This window comes from Micropterus dolomieu, linkage group LG20 (assembly GCF_021292245.1).
Source record: "Micropterus dolomieu isolate WLL.071019.BEF.003 ecotype Adirondacks linkage group LG20, ASM2129224v1, whole genome shotgun sequence".
NCBI lineage: Eukaryota > Metazoa > Chordata > Actinopteri > Centrarchiformes > Centrarchidae > Micropterus > Micropterus dolomieu.
Window position 1 is genome coordinate 23032412 of NC_060169.1, and position 22258 is coordinate 23054669.

Sequence of the window (22258 nt, forward strand, 5' to 3'; positions counted from 1 at the left end):
GGAGTCTAGAGTTCGCTAGAATTGGTCTCACACACACACACACATACACAGAGAGCCGCCTGGGAGTTGTTCCCCTCTGTGTTTTGGCCTCAGCTAAAGAAAGCAGTTTATATTTATAGGCTGCTGTAAATACAGATGGGTTATATTTGGTCACTATGGATCAGTGTATTTTTGGAAGCCTGTGTTACTTTGGTGCGTGCCTCTGTAAAACTCACTAAAACAACAACAAAATAACAGAGCCATTTCTGTCGCCAAGACTCTTTCTTTGTGTGTATACAGTCATACACATAAACACACACACATGCAATCAACCAAGAAAACAAACAGACCTTCCTCTTAGCATGTCAATCTGAATGCAACAACAGTTTGGATGAATAAAAATGCATCACTGCATAAATACAGCTACTCTTATAGACAAAAGGGTCCTCCAAGAAAGATTTCAAATATTCTATATTTCTAAATCTGTTTAATACATTTAATACATGTTTTGCTCTGCAATCCTGAAGCTCACCGGTACGTAAGAAAGTGAAAACACCACTTGGTCAACACATCAATCTGAAGGTACTTGTTAACTTCCTAGAACATATGTTATTCACCATATAATAATTACAATTACCCTCTATGACAGCTGGTTTGTTGGCAGTTTTCTCATGTTAGCAAGTGGTGTTGTGGTTGATATAAATTGATGTCTCCTCTCACATTTTCTCACAAAATGCTGTAACTGCATGCAGCTCAGAACTTGAACAATGGATCATCATCCACCTGACAACCCTCCTTTTAAGGGTCTAGCAGCTCTGTGAGGCTGTACTTTGACACAATGGCACATGTTACAATGATAAAATGTTGATGCTAAGCAGGTATGATGTTTACCATACTCCTGATCTTAGTGTAGTGTGTTAGCATGGTAACATTAGCTAGTTAGCACCATATTTTGACGTGATGATGCTTTTTTTAAACCTTAATAATAAGCAGGGGATGGTCTTCTTTACACACTACAATCAGGGTTATGTGTACCCGACACGGTCTATGCATTTTGAACAACATAAAAAAAAAAGTATTTTAAAAAACTAAACAGAGTGCAAAAACTGTGAATTGGCCTTTAGATGAAAAGTATGAACCTAATTTCAAGGAAATCCATTCAATACATGTTAAAATTCTTTACATTATATTAAAGCATATCATGGTACAATTTTAACTTTAACCAGTGTCGTAGTTGAGTTATACAGAGTATGTACGTAACAAGGAAGTCTGTACAATCTGTATATTGTCTGTTCGTGGTGAATAAACACTGACTGCCCGCCAGCATGAACAATGCAAAGCAAAAATCCTCTTTGACTTCAATCAGAACGCATCATTGAACTCACCAGACTCATGCTGGAAAATATTAGAAGATCCACAACACTTGTGACAAATACTATACATTATAATGTTACAACTGTGCAGAGGTAAGTGCAGAAATATAAATGTGTAACTCTGCCTCAAAGTGGCTATTTGCTTCAGGTGAAGTTTGTTGATGTGGTTTACGATGGGATCGATTATGGTGCCGCCAATTGTGGCCACCACTGAACACCACAAGGGTTTAAATCAAATCCCCTCGGTCCAGCTGGGTTTCACAAATGGCTGCCTTGTTTGGTGACTTTGTCAGGACAAAAGTCTCAGAAAATTTAGATTAGACAGAGAGCGCAAGACAAAATAGAGTAGACAGTCGACTGCGAGAGAAAAGAGGCCCAAGCCAATCCCTAGGTGGAGGCCTCCAAAGGGGGTTTGACTGTTTGTCTGCTTCTGGAAGGACCACGCCCAGACCTCCACCACACAAACACACACACACATGCAGGAAGCTGATCTGTCGGGCAGCCAACAGGGTTTCCTGTGGTTGAGGCAAGACTACCGACTCAAATTGCTTATGTTCTTAACTTTTCTATCTTATCCTTTCCTCCCCTCTTTTCTCCACTCTCTCCCCTCTCATCCTGTTTTCTGTTGTTTTCTCTATTCTTAGTCATCCACCTCTCTATCGTTTCCTTCACTCGTCGTCGTCTTCGTTTCCCTCTTCTGAATGTTTACTTGTCCTCTCTCTACTTCTATGCTCCTTCATTTGCGTCTTCCATTTAGATTTTTTTCCATCTTCCTCTCTTTTAACCTTCCATGCCTGGCTTCCTCTTCGCCATAGAAAACATCCCTTCTCCTGTTATTGTTATTATACAGAGGGGGCAACTGGACCCAAGTATGTGTGTTGCGTGCCCCACCCTTGTCGCCCCTCCTCACATACACACCCACTCCAGTCACCACAGTTACTAACCCAAAAAAAGCTCTCACACAGTCTCTGATTCTTCTTAGGATCTGCTGCCTCTGGACTGAGAGGAAAGAGGGAGGTTCACACATGGCTAATAATCCCTAAGATGTTCAATTCCTTGTACCTCTGTACCATCTAAAAATTCAGAATGAAGATAAAAATATTTAACCTTCCCAAAGTTCTAAAGTAAAGGATATGATATTCATAGACATAGAAATGTATGAACATATAAAGAGGGTTTTTTTATGTAAGTTGGCCTGAACTTTAAACTTTCTTTTCTCCGTTGGTGCTGCCACTGTGGTGACAAAGTTTCATGTTCGACAAGTGGGGGGAATCAAATGGAAAGATGAATCACCTTCCACCAGGGAGTTTTGCTGAAAATTTTAAATGAAATTACTAACAGTAATGCAGTATATTGCAATACAACATAAAAGATTACTATTACAAAGTGTCCATGTGCTCAGTGGTTTTGTCTGGGGGCTGAAAAAGCTGACATTTTGTAGTCAAGTCTCCAGGATCTTCAGGATTTGTTTTAGGATAAAATCTTCCCCGTTGGATTAAATGATCATGATAAACATGTATCCACAGTCCATGTAAGACATATAGACATGTACCAGCCTGTATCTGGTCCTGTGAAATGGGTGGATCATTAAACTACAGGGAATAAACACTCAGCTCTGTCACACTACACACAGTCTCACCATCACTGTATCACCACTGATTTTTCCTCATTTGTTGCTCTACTCGGGTTATATGACACACACACACACACACACACACACACACACACACACACACACAGAGGGGAATGAGGGCACTCAGGCCATGAAACTTTCTCTGCATCCTTGTCCTCTCTGGTTGGTTTTACAGCGTTCCCTGCTACAGGAAGACAGTGACACTGACTGTACTGGCTATACATTCCTCTTCAACCCTCATCAGTTTGATCCCCACAAACTCTAAATTCAATGATATTGTCACAATACAGCTGACAATTTGAACCTCTTTCTCTATTATTATCCCTTACAGAAAACTCACATTCTTCTGTGCAGAAACTCAAGTTGCCTCATTTGTTTTTGACATGTCACAAATAGCTCTTGGAAGTGTATAAATCTCTGGTACCAATGCCCTATTTCGGCCGATATTTGATATCTGCGTTGCTGTTTCCCTAGTTAAAACCATTCCATTAAAATGATTATGCCACTGGAAACACATAGCTTTAAAGATATTTTGTCACAAATAAGAGGTAAAAATTGACTTGAGGATTAACCATTTATCTACTTCTCAGTGAATGTTTGACTCATTTGTTTTGTGAGTGATTATGTGTACTGTTTAATTTCTGTCCCAGTAAAACAAGCAAGCCACCCTGAGATAAAGGAGAGGTTTTGCAATGTTCATAGTATGTCTACAGGATTATTTTTAGATGCACATAAAGACACATTCAGGTTAAACTGGCAAATTAAATGATGTATACCTAATCTCTTCATTCCTCCTCCTCTTGATCCCCATTTCTCTACATACTGCCTCCTTTAGACAAACATCCCTGACAGGTAATTCACTAATCAGGTTGTTCAGAGAAATTCATCACATCTTTCCCATCCTCTTAACTCCTCAAATCCTCCCCTCTAATCCTCCTCTTCTCTCTGTTCAGGGTCAAGTTATTTTCCTGGTGCAGGAGGATGCGACCATCTGAGAGGAGAGGAAAAAATGAAACATAACGTTACAGAACAGACAAGAACAGTAGTAACATTAGATCAGAAAACATTTTAGTGCCACACTGGTGTTACCTCGCAGCCAGCTGGTATCGACCTCTGCACTGTCCTCCGTCACAGCCTCCTCTCATCCCTCTTCCTCTCTCCCATGGTCTCTCTCTGTTTTCATATTCTCTTCTGTCTCCTCTCGCCTCCCCTCTCTCCCTCCACCCTCCTCCATGGCGAAGGCCTCCTGTCGTCTCTCCTCTCTCCCTCCAGCTCTCACCAGCACCCAGATGCCGACCTGAAAGTGAGAAATGAAATATTTAAAGGACCAGAAAACATCTTATCTTACAATCAGCCCTACACGGACACACCATTTGAAAGATTTCTGTATTGTTTCATCCCAGTGGTTTTATGTGCACTGGGCTCTAATGGAAATGTGTGATATCAGGTATTTTCTGTTGAGTTATTGGGTGTTTAATCTCTTTTTCACTAATTTGTGGCTTAGTCTTGAAAATGTTATGTCGCAGAGAAATAAAGTTAAAGACGTTCTAAGACACTGTGGTGGCATCTGCGATCTTCTACGTAGTCGTCGGCTGGGGAGCCGGCAGCACAGAGAGGGACAGAAAAAGACTGAATAAACTGGTTAAGAGGTTCTAGCTCTGTCCTGGACTGTCCTCTGGACACCACAGAGCAGGTGGGTGGGAGGAGGATGCTAGTCAAGCTGAAGTCCATCAGGGACAACAGCTCCCACCCCCTGCATGAATCAGTGGTGTCTTTAAGCAGCTACTTCAACAGCAGACTGCTGCACCCAAAATGCAAGAAGGAGCGCTACCGCAGGTCCTTCATTCCAGCTGCAGTCGGACTTTTTAACTCGGAAGCAACATAATGTGACCATCATATTGCACTACTGTTTAGTATTGTATGCTTGCCTGCTATATACCAACTGCAATACTGATTACCACTACTGCACTTTATCTAGCAACCCCGGTCCTACCTGTACATACCTGCATCTGTAAATAGTGTACATATTTATTCCAATTTTAATTCCTTTATAGTAATTTAATGTATATTTTATTTGTCTACTGTTTGCTTCTGTTTTGGTTTGTTTTTTTGTACTAGAGTTGTCGCAACGAGTGAATTTGTAATGTAAATGTATTGCTCCATATTTGTATAGCGCCTTTCTAGTCTTTTCGCCCACTTTTACACTACATCTGCATTCACCATTCACACACTGAACCTAAGTGCTCAAACAGAAACTAACATTCACACATTCATACACTGGATCAATTCGGGGTTCAGTATCTTGCCCAAGGACACTTCAACATGCAGCCTGAAGAAGGCTCCCTGTGACGAAGTGGGGTCACAGGGAGCTGTGAAGAAGGTGGTAAAAGCACAAAAATTACAAATTAATAACAAGTCAATAACGTGGGGCAAGCAACATGCTTCTGAGACGCCTACAGTGGACTTGGACGCCGGGCAATGTTTGCATCCGTGCCGTAGCCGTAATGTGCCATGGCCGGAGTCAGTGGTTTCCTGGCGTAACTATGTCTGTCTGCCATTTCTTGCTACGCAGGTAGTGTAAAGTGGTTTTTTAGAGCTTTTTCACATAAAACTGAGAGTGAACCAAAAGAGTAAAGTTGCAGCAGGGGAAAACCTAAAACTCAGTAGAGTCTGGTGATAATCTCTGTAGGTTCATACAAGTGACCCCTCTCACATTTGGCATAGCCACATATTTATTCATAGCCACATATTTATTAGCTGTCTCGTGCTTTAAGCCTAAATTCAGTTTCTGAGCAAATTATGAGGCTTCACTAGCCTTATTCTTTAGACTCTGGGAATAGACTAATGAACTGGATAAGTTAAGTTAGACTTCCGCGCCAACCTCTAATTCTAAATTCTACGATCTTAGTAAATCTTGGTTAATAGCCCCATTCTTTGCATAAAGTAACAACTGCTCCTCTCTCTCTGTCACTCTCTCAAACACACACACACACACACACACACACACACACACACACACATACACACAGCTTGCCTTTAAAGTCTGTCTGCAGTTATTTCAAGGCTACCCACAGAACAGCAAAAAAATACAACAAATGCCATATCACAGCGACATACACACTCATCAAGTCTGACAAACGCTGACGGGTTCGAAAGTTGAATTGAACATTTCATGAGGCTGAAAGCTTACAGATCTCCTTGTCAACTGTCATCTAACAAATAAAAACAAAAACCCCAACTAAGATGAAACATAGTCTTTGTACTTATGGTTGTGACTTTTGCTCTACTATTGGTTATAAAATTGATGAACTGACAGAAAAAGCTCTATGTTGCTCCTGTTTAGCTACAATTAAAATCTATTCTCGCATTCTAAAAAGCTTGGCACACTTTTCACTTCAGGAACTTTGTCAGATGTGGCAGATTTTAAGTCAATTACAAAGTGCTTGAAATGAAAGACCATGTCCAACTTTAGACCTTGCCAAAAGGGAGCTATAGCCTGCTGGGCCAAATCAGCCCGCCACCCTACCATCAATCCATTCACGGAGTGTGAAAGTGTGGAGGAAAAGCAAATGAAAGCATGCCATGCATAAGTGGATGTAAAAGTCAGGCCACAAGCACCAAAAACCTTTTTAAGGTGTAGTTCAGTGGTTGGTATGTCTTTTGAAAAAGATTCAATTTCTCAGATTGAGATTCAGACTAAAACCAAAAGTGGGAGACAAATAAGATTCGAGAAAGATTAGAAAAAATGTGTTAATCCTGTGTCAGAGGAGAGTTAAATGTGTGTTAATCAGAGGACAGGCTGGAGGAGAGAGTAGAGGTACATCACTTCCTCATCAGCCAAAGGAAAACGTGCTCCACAACGCACGTGAGCCTATCAGAAAATTAGGTTGTTTTCATTTACTTTTGGTCTTTTTTAGACAGAAGCTAACTGAAGAGACGTGGGAGGGCAGCTATACTGGATTCACTGCTGAAACGTAATTGCCAGGGCAGGCGGGCAGAGGAGATATTTGCTGAGGAGACTAAACATCAGGCCCAATTCCAAACAAAAACCAAACTGGGCCCTCAACGATACCACATAGCGCCACCACTACTCTCACGCACACACACACTCTCTGTCTCTCATACACACACACAGTTCATATCCCCACAGTTCTGTAGTAATGATTGGTGTCTGCGTCTGGCAGAAATGAAACACTGAGGTATAAAGAGGGTATAGCCTTCCATCTATAAAACCAGAAACATCCTCATGAGACCCACAAGGGTTGACTTGGGCAAAAAGCAGACAGTTCGGCGCAATTCGGAGACTCTGCGCCAACAGGGCACGCAGAGAAATGTTCCCAAAAGGTTTATAAGTCACAGGGTTGAAAAGAAAGTACGGGGTCGCATTTCATGCGCTACTGCTGAGTCGTCAGCTGAGAGTGACCACTGAGCAGGACAGAGTCTGTGCCAACAGAGAGCACAACTTGGTGTGTAAGAGGCTGAATATGTTTGATAAGATGGGAAGACGTCTGTAGAGTGTGAAGACGCTGCACGCAGCAACAGACAGAGGACAACAGTGAGAAATAAGAAAAAGACAGAGAGAGAGAGTGAAGAAAATAAGAGAGAAAAATGAAAGGATGAAGAGGTAGTCAGAGGGGAATGACTGAGAGGAAGGGGAGCAAAGAGAGGGAAGCGACATAAGAGAGAAGTCTGTAATCAGTTAGTCTTGTTGTGTGTCTTAAAATAGAGCTCTCTCAGCCTATAAACAGAAACCTACTATTAGTAGTGCACTGACAAAGCAGTCTCCGATCCAAGCGTGCACGTGTGTGCGTGGACGCACCCGGTGGTATGTGTTAAGGCCGCAGCACATATGGCGCTGGTTACAGCACAGCCCTCTGGGTAATGTGGTTCTGCGAGGGGCACCAGAGAACTACAACCACAGATGAACTGTCAGATTAAAATGCAGCTTCTCTGTTATATTTTCTTCAGTTTTAAAATGAGCTATGGAGAGTTTCTAAAGCTCTCTGTACTTTGGACAGTGATTAAAAACAAAGACAAGCTCCAAGACATAAAAACTGAACTACAGGAGCCTTAACAATAATACAGACATTATAAAATCACTTTTATAATGTTTGCTTTTGGCATTTTTGCCTATTTATTGGAAAGTATAGATACAGACAGGAAACACGGGAAGAGAAAGAGGGCTATGACATGAAACAAAGGTCCCCAGCCAGATTTGCACCAAGCATACCTAACCACTAGGCCACCAGGGTGTCCTCGTAACACAATAACCTTTCTTTACTCAGGTCAAACCGTTTTTCTCTCTCTGACCTTTATTTAACCAGGATGGTCCCAAGATAAAAACTCCTTTTCCGAAGAGTACTGGCCAATCAAAATCAATCTTTTTTGATTATTAATTAATCACTTTTAGTACTTTGAAGACATATTTTCCATACTTTTATCATGCACTGTGACCCTTTTTATGATTTTGATTAAGTCTGTAGGTGACTGTGTCATTGTTAAATGTTTTTTATATATACAGCAACATCTTCATAGACAACACTTTCACAGTGCCCCACAGAAAACAATCAGCACGAGTCACATGTGGAAAGAAAGTGTTCACCTGTTCTGAAAAATCTGTGAAAGGTGGCCGACATTGTAGGTGGGTGGTGTGTATCTATAAAGACATGTCAGTCACATGTCAGTCACATGTCTCACCTGCGTGTTTTTCTCTGTATCCTGGGGTGGTTTTATGACTTTGTTCTAACAGATTGGGTCTGGACTGCAGGACTCTGCCTCGTCTCCTGCAGGCTTCTGTAAGTTTCACTCTCAGGCGGACAAACAGAGGCAAGCAGGACGACTGGAGAGAGAGGCAGATAACAACACGCTTTCTCACTTTTTTTCTCTCCTCAAAATGTTACCACATTACTATATACACACACATTCCCCTTTTTGTTTTTCTGTCTCCACTTACATCGCTTTCCAGCAACACTGTTTTCTCTGTGCCGCTGTGTGCCAGCAGGTACTTTGAGTGGAACAGCCGTCCATCGAAGCTGTGCCAAGGCATCAGGGCAGCGCTGGGCAGTGGGCATCCGCTGGCACAGTTAGCACCCAGCAGGTGGCTCAGTCCTCGGACATAGAGAGATCCCAGCTGCACCGCACGACTGCAAAGGAAAGGCAGCTGAGAGCAGAGGAAGAAAAAAGTTGGGTTTTACATTTGGTTCGTAGAACATGTTTATCATGAGGCTTGATATTTTGGTGTATCTTCTGTCGTCATACACAGCCATGACTGCAGCAACAGGGACTCTGTTTTGAGTTGCCAGCAGGTCATACTTGACTTCACCACATGTGACAATAATTTCCTTTAGCTCAAAGCAAAAAACACAGATTCTCAGCACCCCCACAGCGGCTGACCACACACCACATCACTCCCCCGAACACGGAGAGAGATCTCGGTCTTCCATTTAGTAATGTTAATAAATTAATCTACAAAATTTACTTACTACAAAAAAATGTATCTTCATTTGATTAAAATAAATCATAACTGTTTGTCTTTACTCCACTTACAACACATCTAATGGTCTTTCTCAGGAAACAGACTTTGCTCAGCAGTATGTCCTCATTATTGATCAGTAATATGTATCATTTTGGTTCATTCACCTTAGACTGACTGACATACCAGATTGGCATGTTTATCATGACATTTACATTAATAAAGCTTATACAACTTAACTGAGAAGTAGAAGTTAAGGCATCCATCACAACTATAGCTTAAATCACCGTTAAAACATTCCTGCTATAAAGCGACATCTGTTTCTCTAGTATGCATAGTGATTGAGATTTTACTTACAGCTGCTAAAATAAGTGGCTTTTCCCAACCCAAATATGCACAACCTTATCTGCTCAATCTTCACACGTATATCACATGATTATATTTCAGACTCAGACCTCCCACTTCCCTGCCACTATCTGTCTAGCTGGCTATCTATAGGTGACAGAACTGATTGGCTGGTTACTGTATTTGACAGTGACACGTCTTTACCTAGATTTGCTCACTGGAACATATTTAACACTAATATGGAAGTACAGTAATGCAGTACATGTGACTTGAATGAGACTTTACTTTTTTAATGAAATTATACACTACAAAGTGTTGAAAGTTAGACTGATGAGGCACTGAGTCGAGAGGGGAACAAGTTGAGTGTGAAAAACCTTTTTGGAACAATATTTATCTGAATGTAAACTGTACATTTTATAAATAACTTTATAACTTACAGGATAAATTTAATATAACGCTAGGACAGAATTTCCTACAGGTGTTCTTTTGGTACTGCAAAATAAATGCTATTGTTTGTTTTTTTTACATTGGGTTCAGTTTAAGTTAAATAATTAAAGGAAAAACAACAGGAAGGTTACGTTGCTTGCTAACAAAGACCATAGAAGTCAGCATTGGAGAAAGAAAAGAAAGAAGAAACTCGAGAAGGATGATGAACAACAGAGAACAAGCTAACTGTAACGACAGCAGTCAGATGTTGTCTGTGTGTGTGTGTCTGCTTTCTGCTCTCACCTGTCCTCTGGCAGATAGCACTGATAACAGTGATTATGTGTACATACACTCACACAGCCCTGTCTGCCACCTGCTTCCAGTCAAACACAGCTTCACCTTCTGAAAACAATGAACCTCTGGACAGAAACACAAAAGCCTGAAGGCGCACGCAAACACACCGACACAAAGGGGCCGGGAGGAAAAAAAAGATAAAGAGCAACAGAGACAGAAAAAGAGAAAGTGGCCGAGAGTAAAAAAGTAGAAGAATATGAGAACACACAAAGTGAGTGAGACAAAGACAGCAACGTGTGTGTGTGTGTGTGTGTGTGTGTGTGTGTGTGTGTCCAGCGGGGCGGAGTGTGCTTGGTGTAAATAGCTCCATGTGGTGAGCGTCAGCCAGGACAGACGGGCGGCTGTCGCCAGCACACACTCTCTCTGTCACACACACACACACGCCACAATCACAGTCCCATGGGGAGGAATGTTGCAACGAAACATAAAGATCCCAAAACCTAGTACCCACAACCCTTTTCCCCTAAACACACACACACACAAATGGTGTGACAAATTTTTACTCAGTTGAACACACACTCACACAAACACACACACAAACCATTCTAATCTTTATTCGAAAAAATCTGGTGGGGGGGGGGGGGGGAGAAATGACATGTGTATAAGTGTGATGTGCTGAAGGGAACATGTGGTTAAATTCACGTGTTAAGTTTTTGTGTGCGTGTTAATCCATACACTAGTCACTCAGTTAACCCCCCTCCTGCCGCTCTGAACCTCTCCCAGACAGCATATTCAAATCAACGCCCAGCCCTAATTATTGTGTAGAACAGACAAGCAGCAAAAATACAAATTACTAGACACAAGTATGGTAATTAAGCAGTAAAAATAAATGGGGCTACAACAAGGCAGCAAACAGCACAGCCGTTTTCCCAGAGAATGGAAAAGCACAGCTGACTCTCACATCTGTGAGAGCTCACAAGTCACTGAATGATCACTGAAGACTCTTTGAGAGGACAGAAGTGTTCTCTTACGTCCGCAACTATTGAGTCATTATTGATTAATATGTGAATTATTGTTTATGAGTGAATCAACCATTTTGTAAAAATAGTTCAAAAGCCCCATTGAAAGCACAAAGTAACGTCTTCAAATTAATTGTTTTGTCTGACCAACCATCCAAAACTCAAAAATATTCGATTAGTTTGATTAGTTTGAAAAAAGAAAATCCTCACTTCCAATCAACTGGAAACAGAGAGTCTGGGGGGAAGGAGGGAAAATCAGAAAACTGGTCTGTTCCTTCAAAAAATACAACATAGCTATTTTTGGTTGAAAATCAGTAAAAAAATAAAAACAATAGATGTCATATACAGTATGTGTGTGTTTGTGTTTGTAACTGACTTTGATCTGTTGAAGCTCCTGAGAGGATTTTAGTCTCAGACACACGGCCTGACTCAGGTAAGCATCCAAGTCCTCTTGAGACAAAGCTGGTACCTGAAAACATACACACAAACATGTACACCCATAGGAAAATATATGGTTAGCCAGTGCGATCACATCCCAGTGTGTCTTCTGTGTGGGTCAGTTTGTTTTGTCTGCTCTTTCTGTAACAATTCAACAGAGAAAGAAACAAGGCTGCACACAGAAACAAGGCTGCCCAGTTGTGTGTATAAAACAAACCCTGCAGCTATTTAAATAGAAGAGTGATGAGGGAATGTGAATACAGCAGGGATCAGACAACAGCTACAGTTGTCTGCCAGCTCGACTTTGTCGTTGTCCAATCATCTAACGATCCATCTCACAAACTGCTCTTCTGTCTGTCTGTTGCTCCTTCATCCATTTAAATGACTGGCTCCAAGTGCCCGTCTGGTTGTTTGCCCAAAAATCTGCATCTGTCTGGAAGGGTGCCTGTCGATCTCAGAGTGCTATTAGCTCAAATGATGGTGTAAAGACAGGTCTAACTTACTGAGGTGTAGGGTTAACATCAACAACTGATATTGCGATATGAGTCACGATTTTTGCTTTTATTTTTCACTGAAGGAAATGTGGCATGATGTGATTTTTGCTGGGGTTTGTACCAAATAGAATATGAGTAGCAGGCGGTGACGTCTCTGTAGCACGATAATGTTTCCATTTATAAAGAAAAAAAATTGCAGCTCTGGATATTGCACTTGGCCATATTGTGATTTCAATAATATTGTTCAGCCCTACTTTGGTCACCTTTCTTAATGCTTTTCCTTTGTGCTTTGTCATTCAAATTAAATTGTGAAAACACTCCTTCATAGCAAACTGTTCAGATGTTTTTATTGTTAGCTTAGAGTGACAGTTGTATACAGTGTAAATAAAGTGTAAATAAAGTAGGATAGGACATTTTACTGTTTACACAATTAATTGCATATGATGCATATAATGTGTAAATAAATGTATTTAGGCAGAATAATGTGAATAAGAGATTGCTCTTAACATTGAAGGGGAACCAATTTTATACATCAAAGTCTGTTTACAGGTGTTGGGGAGTACTACTACATACGTGAAAAAAGTGGTGGCACCTGAGGCAGCCATGCAAAGTCTGACAAACTGCTTCAAGTGATGTTACCAGTCACATCAGTTGGTGCTGAAGATTACGAGTTTGAGCTCCTCATCTCTTCTTGAGGCTAGCTCATAGAAAAATGTGTCAAATGAAAACAGATCTCTGGTTCTTGGTGCATCAATCCATTTTTTTTACTGTCCATCAATGTTTAGCAATGTGATGCTAAATCAGTGGAGTACTCTTTTAAGACAACATGCACACATGCATCATGAAAAAGCCACTCTATCATCCTCAGTTTTTTTCTGATGAGGTTGGAAGACAGCATAAACCCTGCAGACAGCACTTCCTCAACTCAGCTCAACAAAAAGACTGTGTGAATTCACACATTATTTTCAAATATGGAAGAAAAGTAAAATTTCATGAGCACATTTAGAAAATTTTAAGATAAATTTCTTTGAAGATATAACTTGGAGGCATTAAATAGCTATTTAAGACCTGTCCGATACCAAAACATTTGTTCGATAACAATAATCTACACTGTATTTTTTGTTTAGCTTCATGCTAAATGACGCACGCACCTTTATCCAGGTAATGTGATCCTGTGATGTCTGTTGTGTTAAAGCACAATTACATGACGTCAAACCAAAAACACAAATCTCTGCTTCTTTCATATACTTTGATTGTGCTGGAGAAACTAAAACAAGGCATTACGGCAGGATTACAAACAGAACAAATGTTTATAGTTTAAGATTCAACAAGATTTTGCAACCAAAATAAAGACAGCATTGTAGTAAGGTGAATTAAGTAATCACTAAGATATTTAAAGCCCCTGGGTGGTTATCAGAGCAACTGTTGACGTAAGAGCTGGAGACTTGTGACTGCGGCTAAACTGGGCACTCTGGGTGATAGTGGCGACCACCAAGCCATGACAAAAAAAGAGACCGATAACACGTGATGTTTAACTTCAAATCACAAGAGCTGAATAATTGTTGTATATGTTACAGATGTAAATCCAAAATCAAAGGCTGACTTGTGTGTTTGTCACACAACATACAACAGGTGTGGCTTTACTACCCACACACTGGCATTATCTCAACTGAAGTGCCTAAATACCAACTTATTCCATTGTCCTCCACTGTTTCATTTAACAGCTTAACTTCTTCATTGAAGTCGAAGCCATATGGGCAGACCGGCTGACAAAAACCAAAACAGCCATATCAATCACAGTGGAGACTATTTTCGAAGTACCCATCACTAATAATGTTTTTGCAACTGGAACACCCAACATGACTCAAGATGAGGTTGTAGTGGACTAAATACTAGTATACCATCAGAGAAAATGTTTTTTTGATTAAAATAAAATAAAAATAAATTACATTTTAGACTAAATATTTAATCTGCGTTTTCTGTTTCTCTTTCCTGGACGATTATATGTAGTAAGACAACAAGTTGCCACCTTTTCCTGTTTAATTTATTTGATTTTAGCCCAATAAATAATCACCTCACCTCTGTTTTACTTCTTATGGCTGTGTTGTCATTACTCACTGAAAGCTGTCAAAGAAACGACAAAAAGTTGACACTACCTGGAGGGCTATGTAAGTGACCAGGCAGAGAGCAGCCAGCAGAGAGTCTTCAATAGCTCCAAATAACTCGGCGAACTCCTGGCAGTCAAAAATTGAAAGGAATGACAGCAGGCGAAGAGCAGAAACTTCAGGACCAGTGCCGAACCATAACAAGTCCAGACCGGGCGGATCACCTACACATTCAGACAGAGAAAAATACAGTGGAATTTTGCTTTGGATGCAGAAACACTGCATAAAATGTTTAAGTAACTTTAATGTACTAAGCATAACCAGAGGGGACTTTTCAGAGTCATTCAGATGGCCAATGATGCCTATGAGTTTAGTCTATAGCTAATTTAGTTACAGAGGAAACACTGGAAACAATTCTATGACCACATGACTCATTGTTGTTGTTGTTGTTGTTTTCGTTGCTTATCTGGAGCATTGTAAACTTAATGGGCATTACCCAAGTCTGGCACAGTGTATCATCATCTTAGCAAGAACAATTCAACAGAACTATAGCAAAAAAACTCTCATCTTCTAAACTTGCATCAGATGGCATAACTAGATTGAAATAACATTAGTAAATCAATATATAAAGAAAAAGGTAAAGTACATGGAAGGCTGATTGGGACAGGGTGGACCATGTCAGGTTCCTTCAGAGGGTTTCCAGGATAGACAAACCACTCCCTGATGGTTGGAAGGTCAACAGTGCTGCCTGAAAACACGCAAATAAGTCAAGGTTATACTTGTATTGACTTCAGGCTGATGTCTGAAAAAGACAAAACAAGCATTCATGTCTTTATTATTAAACAGTATTCACAACACCACAAAGTAAAAGCATAAACTCCGGTGCTAAGCATACATTTCCCCTGAGGTGTGTGCACAGTATGTGCCTGTGAATACGCACATTCAGCATGTTTAGTATACTAAGTTGTGGGTGTCTACCTTTACATCTGCATGTGTCTTAGATATGTGCTTTCTCTGACTGTGTGCATGTGCATCTTTGACCTTAAGATATGACCTTAAACATTTGTATTTACTGTATGTGTGCAGCCCATCTATTAAGTTCACTGTCCTAGCATCATGCCCGTGCAGCAGCAGTCCATAGATGTGTTGTCTGCAGGGCTTGTAGACAAGAGCCTGAGGCAGCAATTCAGCGTCCTCCTCATCCTCCAGAGTGTTGCTACATTCAATGACTCCCTCACACACAACACTGTAAACCATGAAACCATCTGCTGCTACGTGCTTCTCTCTACAGGCCTGGGGAAAACCACAAAGTAAAAAGTAATAAGCCAATGTGGCATTTCATATTCTCAAAACATTAGAGACAGAATGAAGTACAGAACATACCTTTAAGATTTCTGGACTAACATTTTTCTCAAAGGCAGGGGCAGAGGGAAGTGCAGAGATGTCACCTCGTTGAAGAACTTCCTGTCCAGGCAGCAAGTAGGAGCAAATCCCCCTCTTCAACAGCTCTCTTTGAGCAGCAGACAGATTCAGAGACTGGGGGATAAGCCCAGTCTCTACCTCATCTCTGCCCCACAAGGAGCTCACAAGGTGGGATACAGCTAGAACCATCTGCCCCTGAGGAGCACCCGAGTGTGGTGTAGGTTTGTTTATCCTGGGAAACAATACAATTGCTGTCATGTAATGTCCTCATCTTAACTTTAACTAAGCTAACTTACCATCATAAATATTACAAATTCGGTTTTAATGTTCTTTTAACTAAATGTAGTCAACAATAAAGAGGACGTTTATTTTAAAGAGGATAAGAATGAAAATTCCATTTCAATATTCATAAGTAATAACAAATATTAATAGCACGCAAACCCCAAAGTAAAACCTCAAAGACACCTGTATGTTTCCATGGCGTCGTTCCTGATGTGCTGCATCTTCTCCTCTGACACCACATCGTTACCTAGCAGACAGGCCAGCAGTGGTAGCTGGGTAACAGCCAATCCAATGGTTCGGCAGAGCCTCTGTCGGTCGTACAGGACAGTGGTGAGGCTGTCTATCCGCAGCTTTGCCACAGACAAGTAGGGGGCACTTTAAGATAAAACTACATGTTCAGATCAGACGGTTTATCCAAATTTTCAATGACTTATCAATCCATAACATCAAAGTCCCAGAATCTATTAATCTATTATCAACTTCAGCATTTTAACTGTGACCAGTGGGTACTGTAGTGCAGGTAATTCTGCAGCAATTTAATGTATGATTTTTTAATATTTAAATTCAACAAAGTCCAAAAGTATAACAACGTGATCATTTTAGCATACCTGTCGTATATGATAAAGTCTGTGTCCTGTCCCAGAATGCCCATACTGCTATGCTGACGAGCATAGCGTGCTATCTCATAATCAGCCTCCTGTACTGAGCAGAACACTTCCTGACCCAGTGACCTGTACGCAACAAAAATCAATCAGATCTCAGATCAATGAAGCACTGTCTTAAACATACATTACTAACTGTATTGTCACGATGTATAGATTATGTACAAGAGGGCTGCTGCATCGTGATCAGTCTCGTAAATGCTGACCTGAGAGCAAAGCGCGTGAATGTTGCCAGACCAGAAGGCAGACAAAAGAGCTCTCTACCAGGTTGCACTCCATGTGCCTTCATGTGACGAAATAATTTAGAAACCTCCCTGTTCACTCTGCGTCTCCTCTTCACCTGCGGACAGGAGAGGATGTTGCATACAGGGGGCTGAGACAGTGTAAACTTACTAGATCATGTCAGTAAATTGCAGGCTCTCCAAGTTCAGAGCTCAATATGACAGACTTTTGATACATCATGCATATGTTCTTTAAATCCTGTGACATCATTAACATCTACACTGTTGTGCTACAGAAAACAATATGTCAATAAACTCTATAACTGAAGACAGTAGTGGATTGACAGTCTTTCATCAGGTGAACTTCTAAGACGTGCGTGTTGTGAATTACAGTATTTAAATATGTTTTCTAAAAGAAAAAAAAAATATATATATACATATATATATATAAAACACCACAGGTTTACAGAGATTCTTTCCTCACCCACTCCTGTCTCTTCTGCTCTTCCACCACCCCATCAAAGAAGAAGACTAGTCTGATGCCTGCTGAGGTGAAGGCCTCCACCCAGGTCTTTAGCACATCCATGTACTCCCTCCACTGGCCCCCACATACCCAGTCCTTACATGAGTACCAGTGGCGCAGGCAGGCCATACCATCCACAACAAGTGTGGGGCCTAAATAAGAGTAAAATACAAATGTAATAAAGAGCAGGCCTGCGTGTTGACCCACCCTGACAAAATACCCCAATAATAGATAATAAATGTCCAGTTTCCTGTTTTTGTGGCTGTCACTGTTTTCACTTTGTTAGCACTACTTTTATCTTTCAAACTACTTGCATTACTGAAGCAAAGTCTATGTATGTGGTTTAAAATTAGGGATACTGAAAAAATCTATACATGTTTTGACTAACACTAATCTATAAATAGTTAAATGATTCATATATTAAAGACAAGGGAGAGAAAAAAACAGAAAACTAAATATACTGTTAATCATCAAATGCAAAATTTCTGTCTGTCATCTAAATATCCGAGGACTCACTACACTATTATCTGCTCCCATTCAAATTTCAAATTTATTACATTAAAATGTTAAATGCTTTGAGCCCAAATTGACATTTGATATCTCTCTTATATCTCTTTGGGGATTACAATTCAGTTATTTTGTGGCTCATCACCCAGACCAGACAGATGCATGTGTTTTCACACTGAATGCTATATTATCTATATATCTATTTAACTTTCTTGTTAAAACAGGTATGCCAGTTGTCCAGGTATTACTATCTATTACAACTAGCATGTGTAACAGTCCATCCATCCATTGTCAACCGCTTATCCTGCATACAGGGTCGCGGGGGCTGGAGCCAATCCCAGCTGACATCGGGCAAAAGGCGGAGTACACCCTGGACAGGTCGCCAGTCCATCGCAGATGTGTAACAGTACTCTTAGTAATAATGTAAGTGTATGTATGGTTACCACTACTCACAATGGCACGACCTTAAACAAGTACTGTGGGCAGATGTATACAGTATATGCCTGCATTGGTAGAGCAGAAAGTTTTACCTGCACCTGTGCAGCAGCTTGTTTGAAAGGTGCTACAGAAAAAAAGTTCTGTTATTTGTTTTATTTGATAACATCCCCATCTCCTCCCCTGACTAACCAAGGGTAAGGTAATCAAAAACATGGACCACATCAGATTTACACTGTCACACTGCTCGCACACAGTGAAACAGACTCAACTGGTAGTGTCAGCTGTGCTTGTGCTGCCTTGCTGGCCTTTGGCAACATGCTGTCTGGCCATTTCTCTCAGGTTTACAGTCACACAGGCTTCTGGACAGCAAAGGTCCATAAAGTGCTGAAGACCTTTGACACCCATTTCTACAGAGAAGAAACAGAGAGACAGATTTAGCAAGGTGCTGAATTATCAGAATCAGAATCAGCTTTAATGTCCAGGTATGTGAAACTGACTCCGGTCTTACATTGCTCTCGATGTACATAGAACAAGCATAAACAAAACACAAACACACTCAGACTACAGCTTATAATACACACATACCGTAAACAAAAACATTTGTAGACAGCAAGACAATAGTGTAATGGAGGAGCAGAGTGCAAAGGATGCTGGAGTAAATATGTTTGTGCAGGTATTATTATGTACATGAAGTAGGTTGATATGACACAGTATTACAAATATGAACAGCTTATTAGGCACCACTTTAATTTCACGTGTGCCTAACATCTTATATTTTACGGGTTTTATTAGTGAGACTGTTTCGGTTTCACGTCGGGACGACATAAAACAAAACACAACGTGACATTATGTGACCTCTTGCCATGTTCAGTTCAGTGTTCAGTGAGAATAGAGTTAGCTTAGCTTCTAGCCGCTAAAATGTTATTTTTTTCCGAGTCTGCAGCGTTTGTGTCTTTATAAACCAACTAGTCTAAAACTAAGTTACGTCTGTGTATACGTTTAGCCCATATAATTGTTTCACAATACAAAATCTTACTTTAAAATCTTGCTGTTCACGAGTAGCGTTTGTCCTTGTTGTGTTTACTTGTGTAAATTCAAATCACTTCCTATGAGCTACGCGTGGCGTCATCACGTTGCAAAACAAAGCACACGTGCTCGGCGCGCGGAACCCACCACCAAGACTACAATGCAGTGGTATCTGTGCGATTAATCCAAATATAAAGGGCTATGCGGACCCAAAATAAAATGTATCCCTAGAACACAAATTGGACCGCTAATTTCACCATTTACCGAGGTTGTAAGTAAAAAATAAACAACTTTACGTGGCATGAATAAGAATGGACCATTGAGGTTTTTGTGGGCTCAGTCCTCCCACAATAACTCCCCAGGCTGGGATCAAAGAAGGGCTAATTGCTCTCCAGGCTCTCCTGGAGAATGGGGGCTCTTTTCTGGAGTCACAAGCTATTAGGTCTACCTTCTCAACACAAAGCACCCCCGTCCCTTCCACTCTATTGTCTGAGTGGAGCAAGAATAAAGAAAGGGGCATATGCTGGATGTCAGTCCAGCTGTCAGCATCTGTCGTTCCTCAGCCAGATGCTCTGTGGACTGGGAGGACAATCCAAGTAGGGAGGAGCTGTGTTGTAATTTTGCCTGCCCCCACTCTTATTCCTTTGTAAGTCTTTAGGTTAGGATCACCTTAGCCTTGAGAATGCCTTTAGGAAGAAGGCTGTGCAGGTGTTTAATCACCAGCTGCTTTACCTTAGCCCATTTGTTTTAAAGTTATTCATGTACAAAATTGTTATTTCTGTGGTCATTTCTCAGGTTGAGGTCCATACTTATAGCCTGATAATCAGAATGAATTGTTATGTGTAAACAACAAGATGGAAAACAGTAACATCACACAAAAAATTCAGTTACACAAAAAAATACAGGGCTCTAGGAGAACAGAAAAGATAGTGTAAAGAAATGGAGGCCAGGTGTCTCAGAACAGTTTGAAGTTGTCTTGTAAAGTGGCTGTCAGTTTTTCTAGAATGGAGTGATCTGTCAACAAACTGAGTAAGTGTTAAATGGACAATTTAGCTTTATCTTTTCAGTTGGGCAACTTAATCTTCTTAGCCACCCTTAATGCTATTAATAATGCTTTAGTCTGATATGAAGTGCAGAAAATCACCCACTAGTGAGATGGTTGGACAAAGAGGGGTGCTGAGGCTGAGGATCTGGGATAGCTCAGAAGGACTGAACTGGTGTACAGAGCCAGAAAGCCTGACAAGAAGCGTGTATTGCAGGTGGACAGTAAAGGCATATCATCTGGGTAACTCAGTTCAGTTTGTGAGATGTCTTATGAGCTCCGTGTAGGAACTTGTATTATTGTTTTGTATTAACTGAGGTTTAGAGTTGCAAGTCATGTAAAATATATTTGTTGCATGTATTCTGAATTGCCATTTTGTTTTCACCTTATTTTAATTGCTGATAAACTGGGTCCGGAATCAGGATACTGTGTTGTTTATGAAAATGTGCTTTTATCATGTTGACACAGTAGCCTGTATGCCCTTCAAACTCACACACTGTTCAAACCCAGTGTATCCAGGACCAGGATAAAGGTTTTTGGACCCTGATGTGAGTTTTAGCTAATCTTTATTGTATGTCCATGGATGTGCGCACATATACACATACACTTTATATTCACACCCCTGAAAATATCCTCCATTAGGCTACACAAAAGACCAGAAGTGGAAAGGGGTTTATATAATCCTGCATCCCACTTTCAGCAGCCAGTGTTTGGGTCTGTTGCCTATTCACACTAGATCTTTTCAACTTCCTCCTCCTCCTACGCTGACTCGTCCTTCTCTTCTTCGATCCCCTCTGCTTTGAGTCGTCATTTAAAAAGGCAGTTTTTTTGTTTGTTTGTTTGTTTTAAGTCCATTAAACATTAAACATTAGATTCCACAATGAAGCAAGACTTGCTGTGACATCGATGTCATGTGGAAATTTAAAAGTTGGAACATCATCATAATAAATGTGATACATCATTACAAACTCGTGTTTTATAGCCAAAAACTGTTCAAAACTATAGTGTTAAATTCGGATCAAAAACACCAGATATTTCATGGTAAATTACAGGGGAGCATGTCAAACAAATGCAATAAACATGTAGAAATTTTCCATTCAATGTGATGGAGGACCCATAAAACTAAAAATCTGAATTTTAGAATTTCAGTAACATCAATTAATGTTAAATACTATTTCCTAAAGGCCAAGGTGACGGTTTTTTTAAATTGCTTGTGCAGTCCAAATATCAATGTTAAATGCAAATATATTCTATTTAATATCGCAAAAGACAGCAAGAAAAACAGCAAATTCTCACATTAGAGACACAACAACTAATGATTAATCAAATATCAAAATAGTTTTTAATCGATTAAATGACTTGTAATTGTTTTAGCTTTACTCAATAAAAAAACAAATGTAACTGGAGCACTGGAACAAACAGTTGTGTTAAAAGTACAGACTATGTGAGTCAAAGTGGAAAACATTTTTAATCTAACACTGAAGCTATTGAGGTTTATGGAGGAATGTTGAAAATATTGATGTTCAAAAGGTAAAATTACAGAATCTTACAGTTTTT

At 40.3% G+C, this 22258-nt stretch overlaps 1 protein-coding gene across 1 annotated transcript; it reads right to left on the bottom strand.

Annotated features, from left to right (window-relative positions):
• Positions 1–242: 242 nt before the first annotated feature.
• fam120b (family with sequence similarity 120B) lies at positions 243–19758 on the bottom strand. Its single transcript, XM_046032620.1, has 15 exons — positions 19670–19758; positions 18903–19040; positions 17650–17840; positions 17151–17284; positions 16891–17013; positions 16466–16657; positions 15962–16232; positions 15652–15871; positions 15225–15326; positions 14630–14802; positions 11918–12010; positions 8939–9145; positions 8683–8824; positions 4075–4282; positions 243–3976 (listed from the first exon to the last, which is right to left on the bottom strand). The coding sequence occupies exons 2-15, from the start codon at positions 19036–19038 to the stop codon at positions 3946–3948; spliced, it is 2223 nt and encodes a 740-aa protein (XP_045888576.1). The 5' UTR covers positions 19039–19040; positions 19670–19758; the 3' UTR covers positions 243–3945.
• Positions 19759–22258: the final 2500 nt, after the last annotated feature.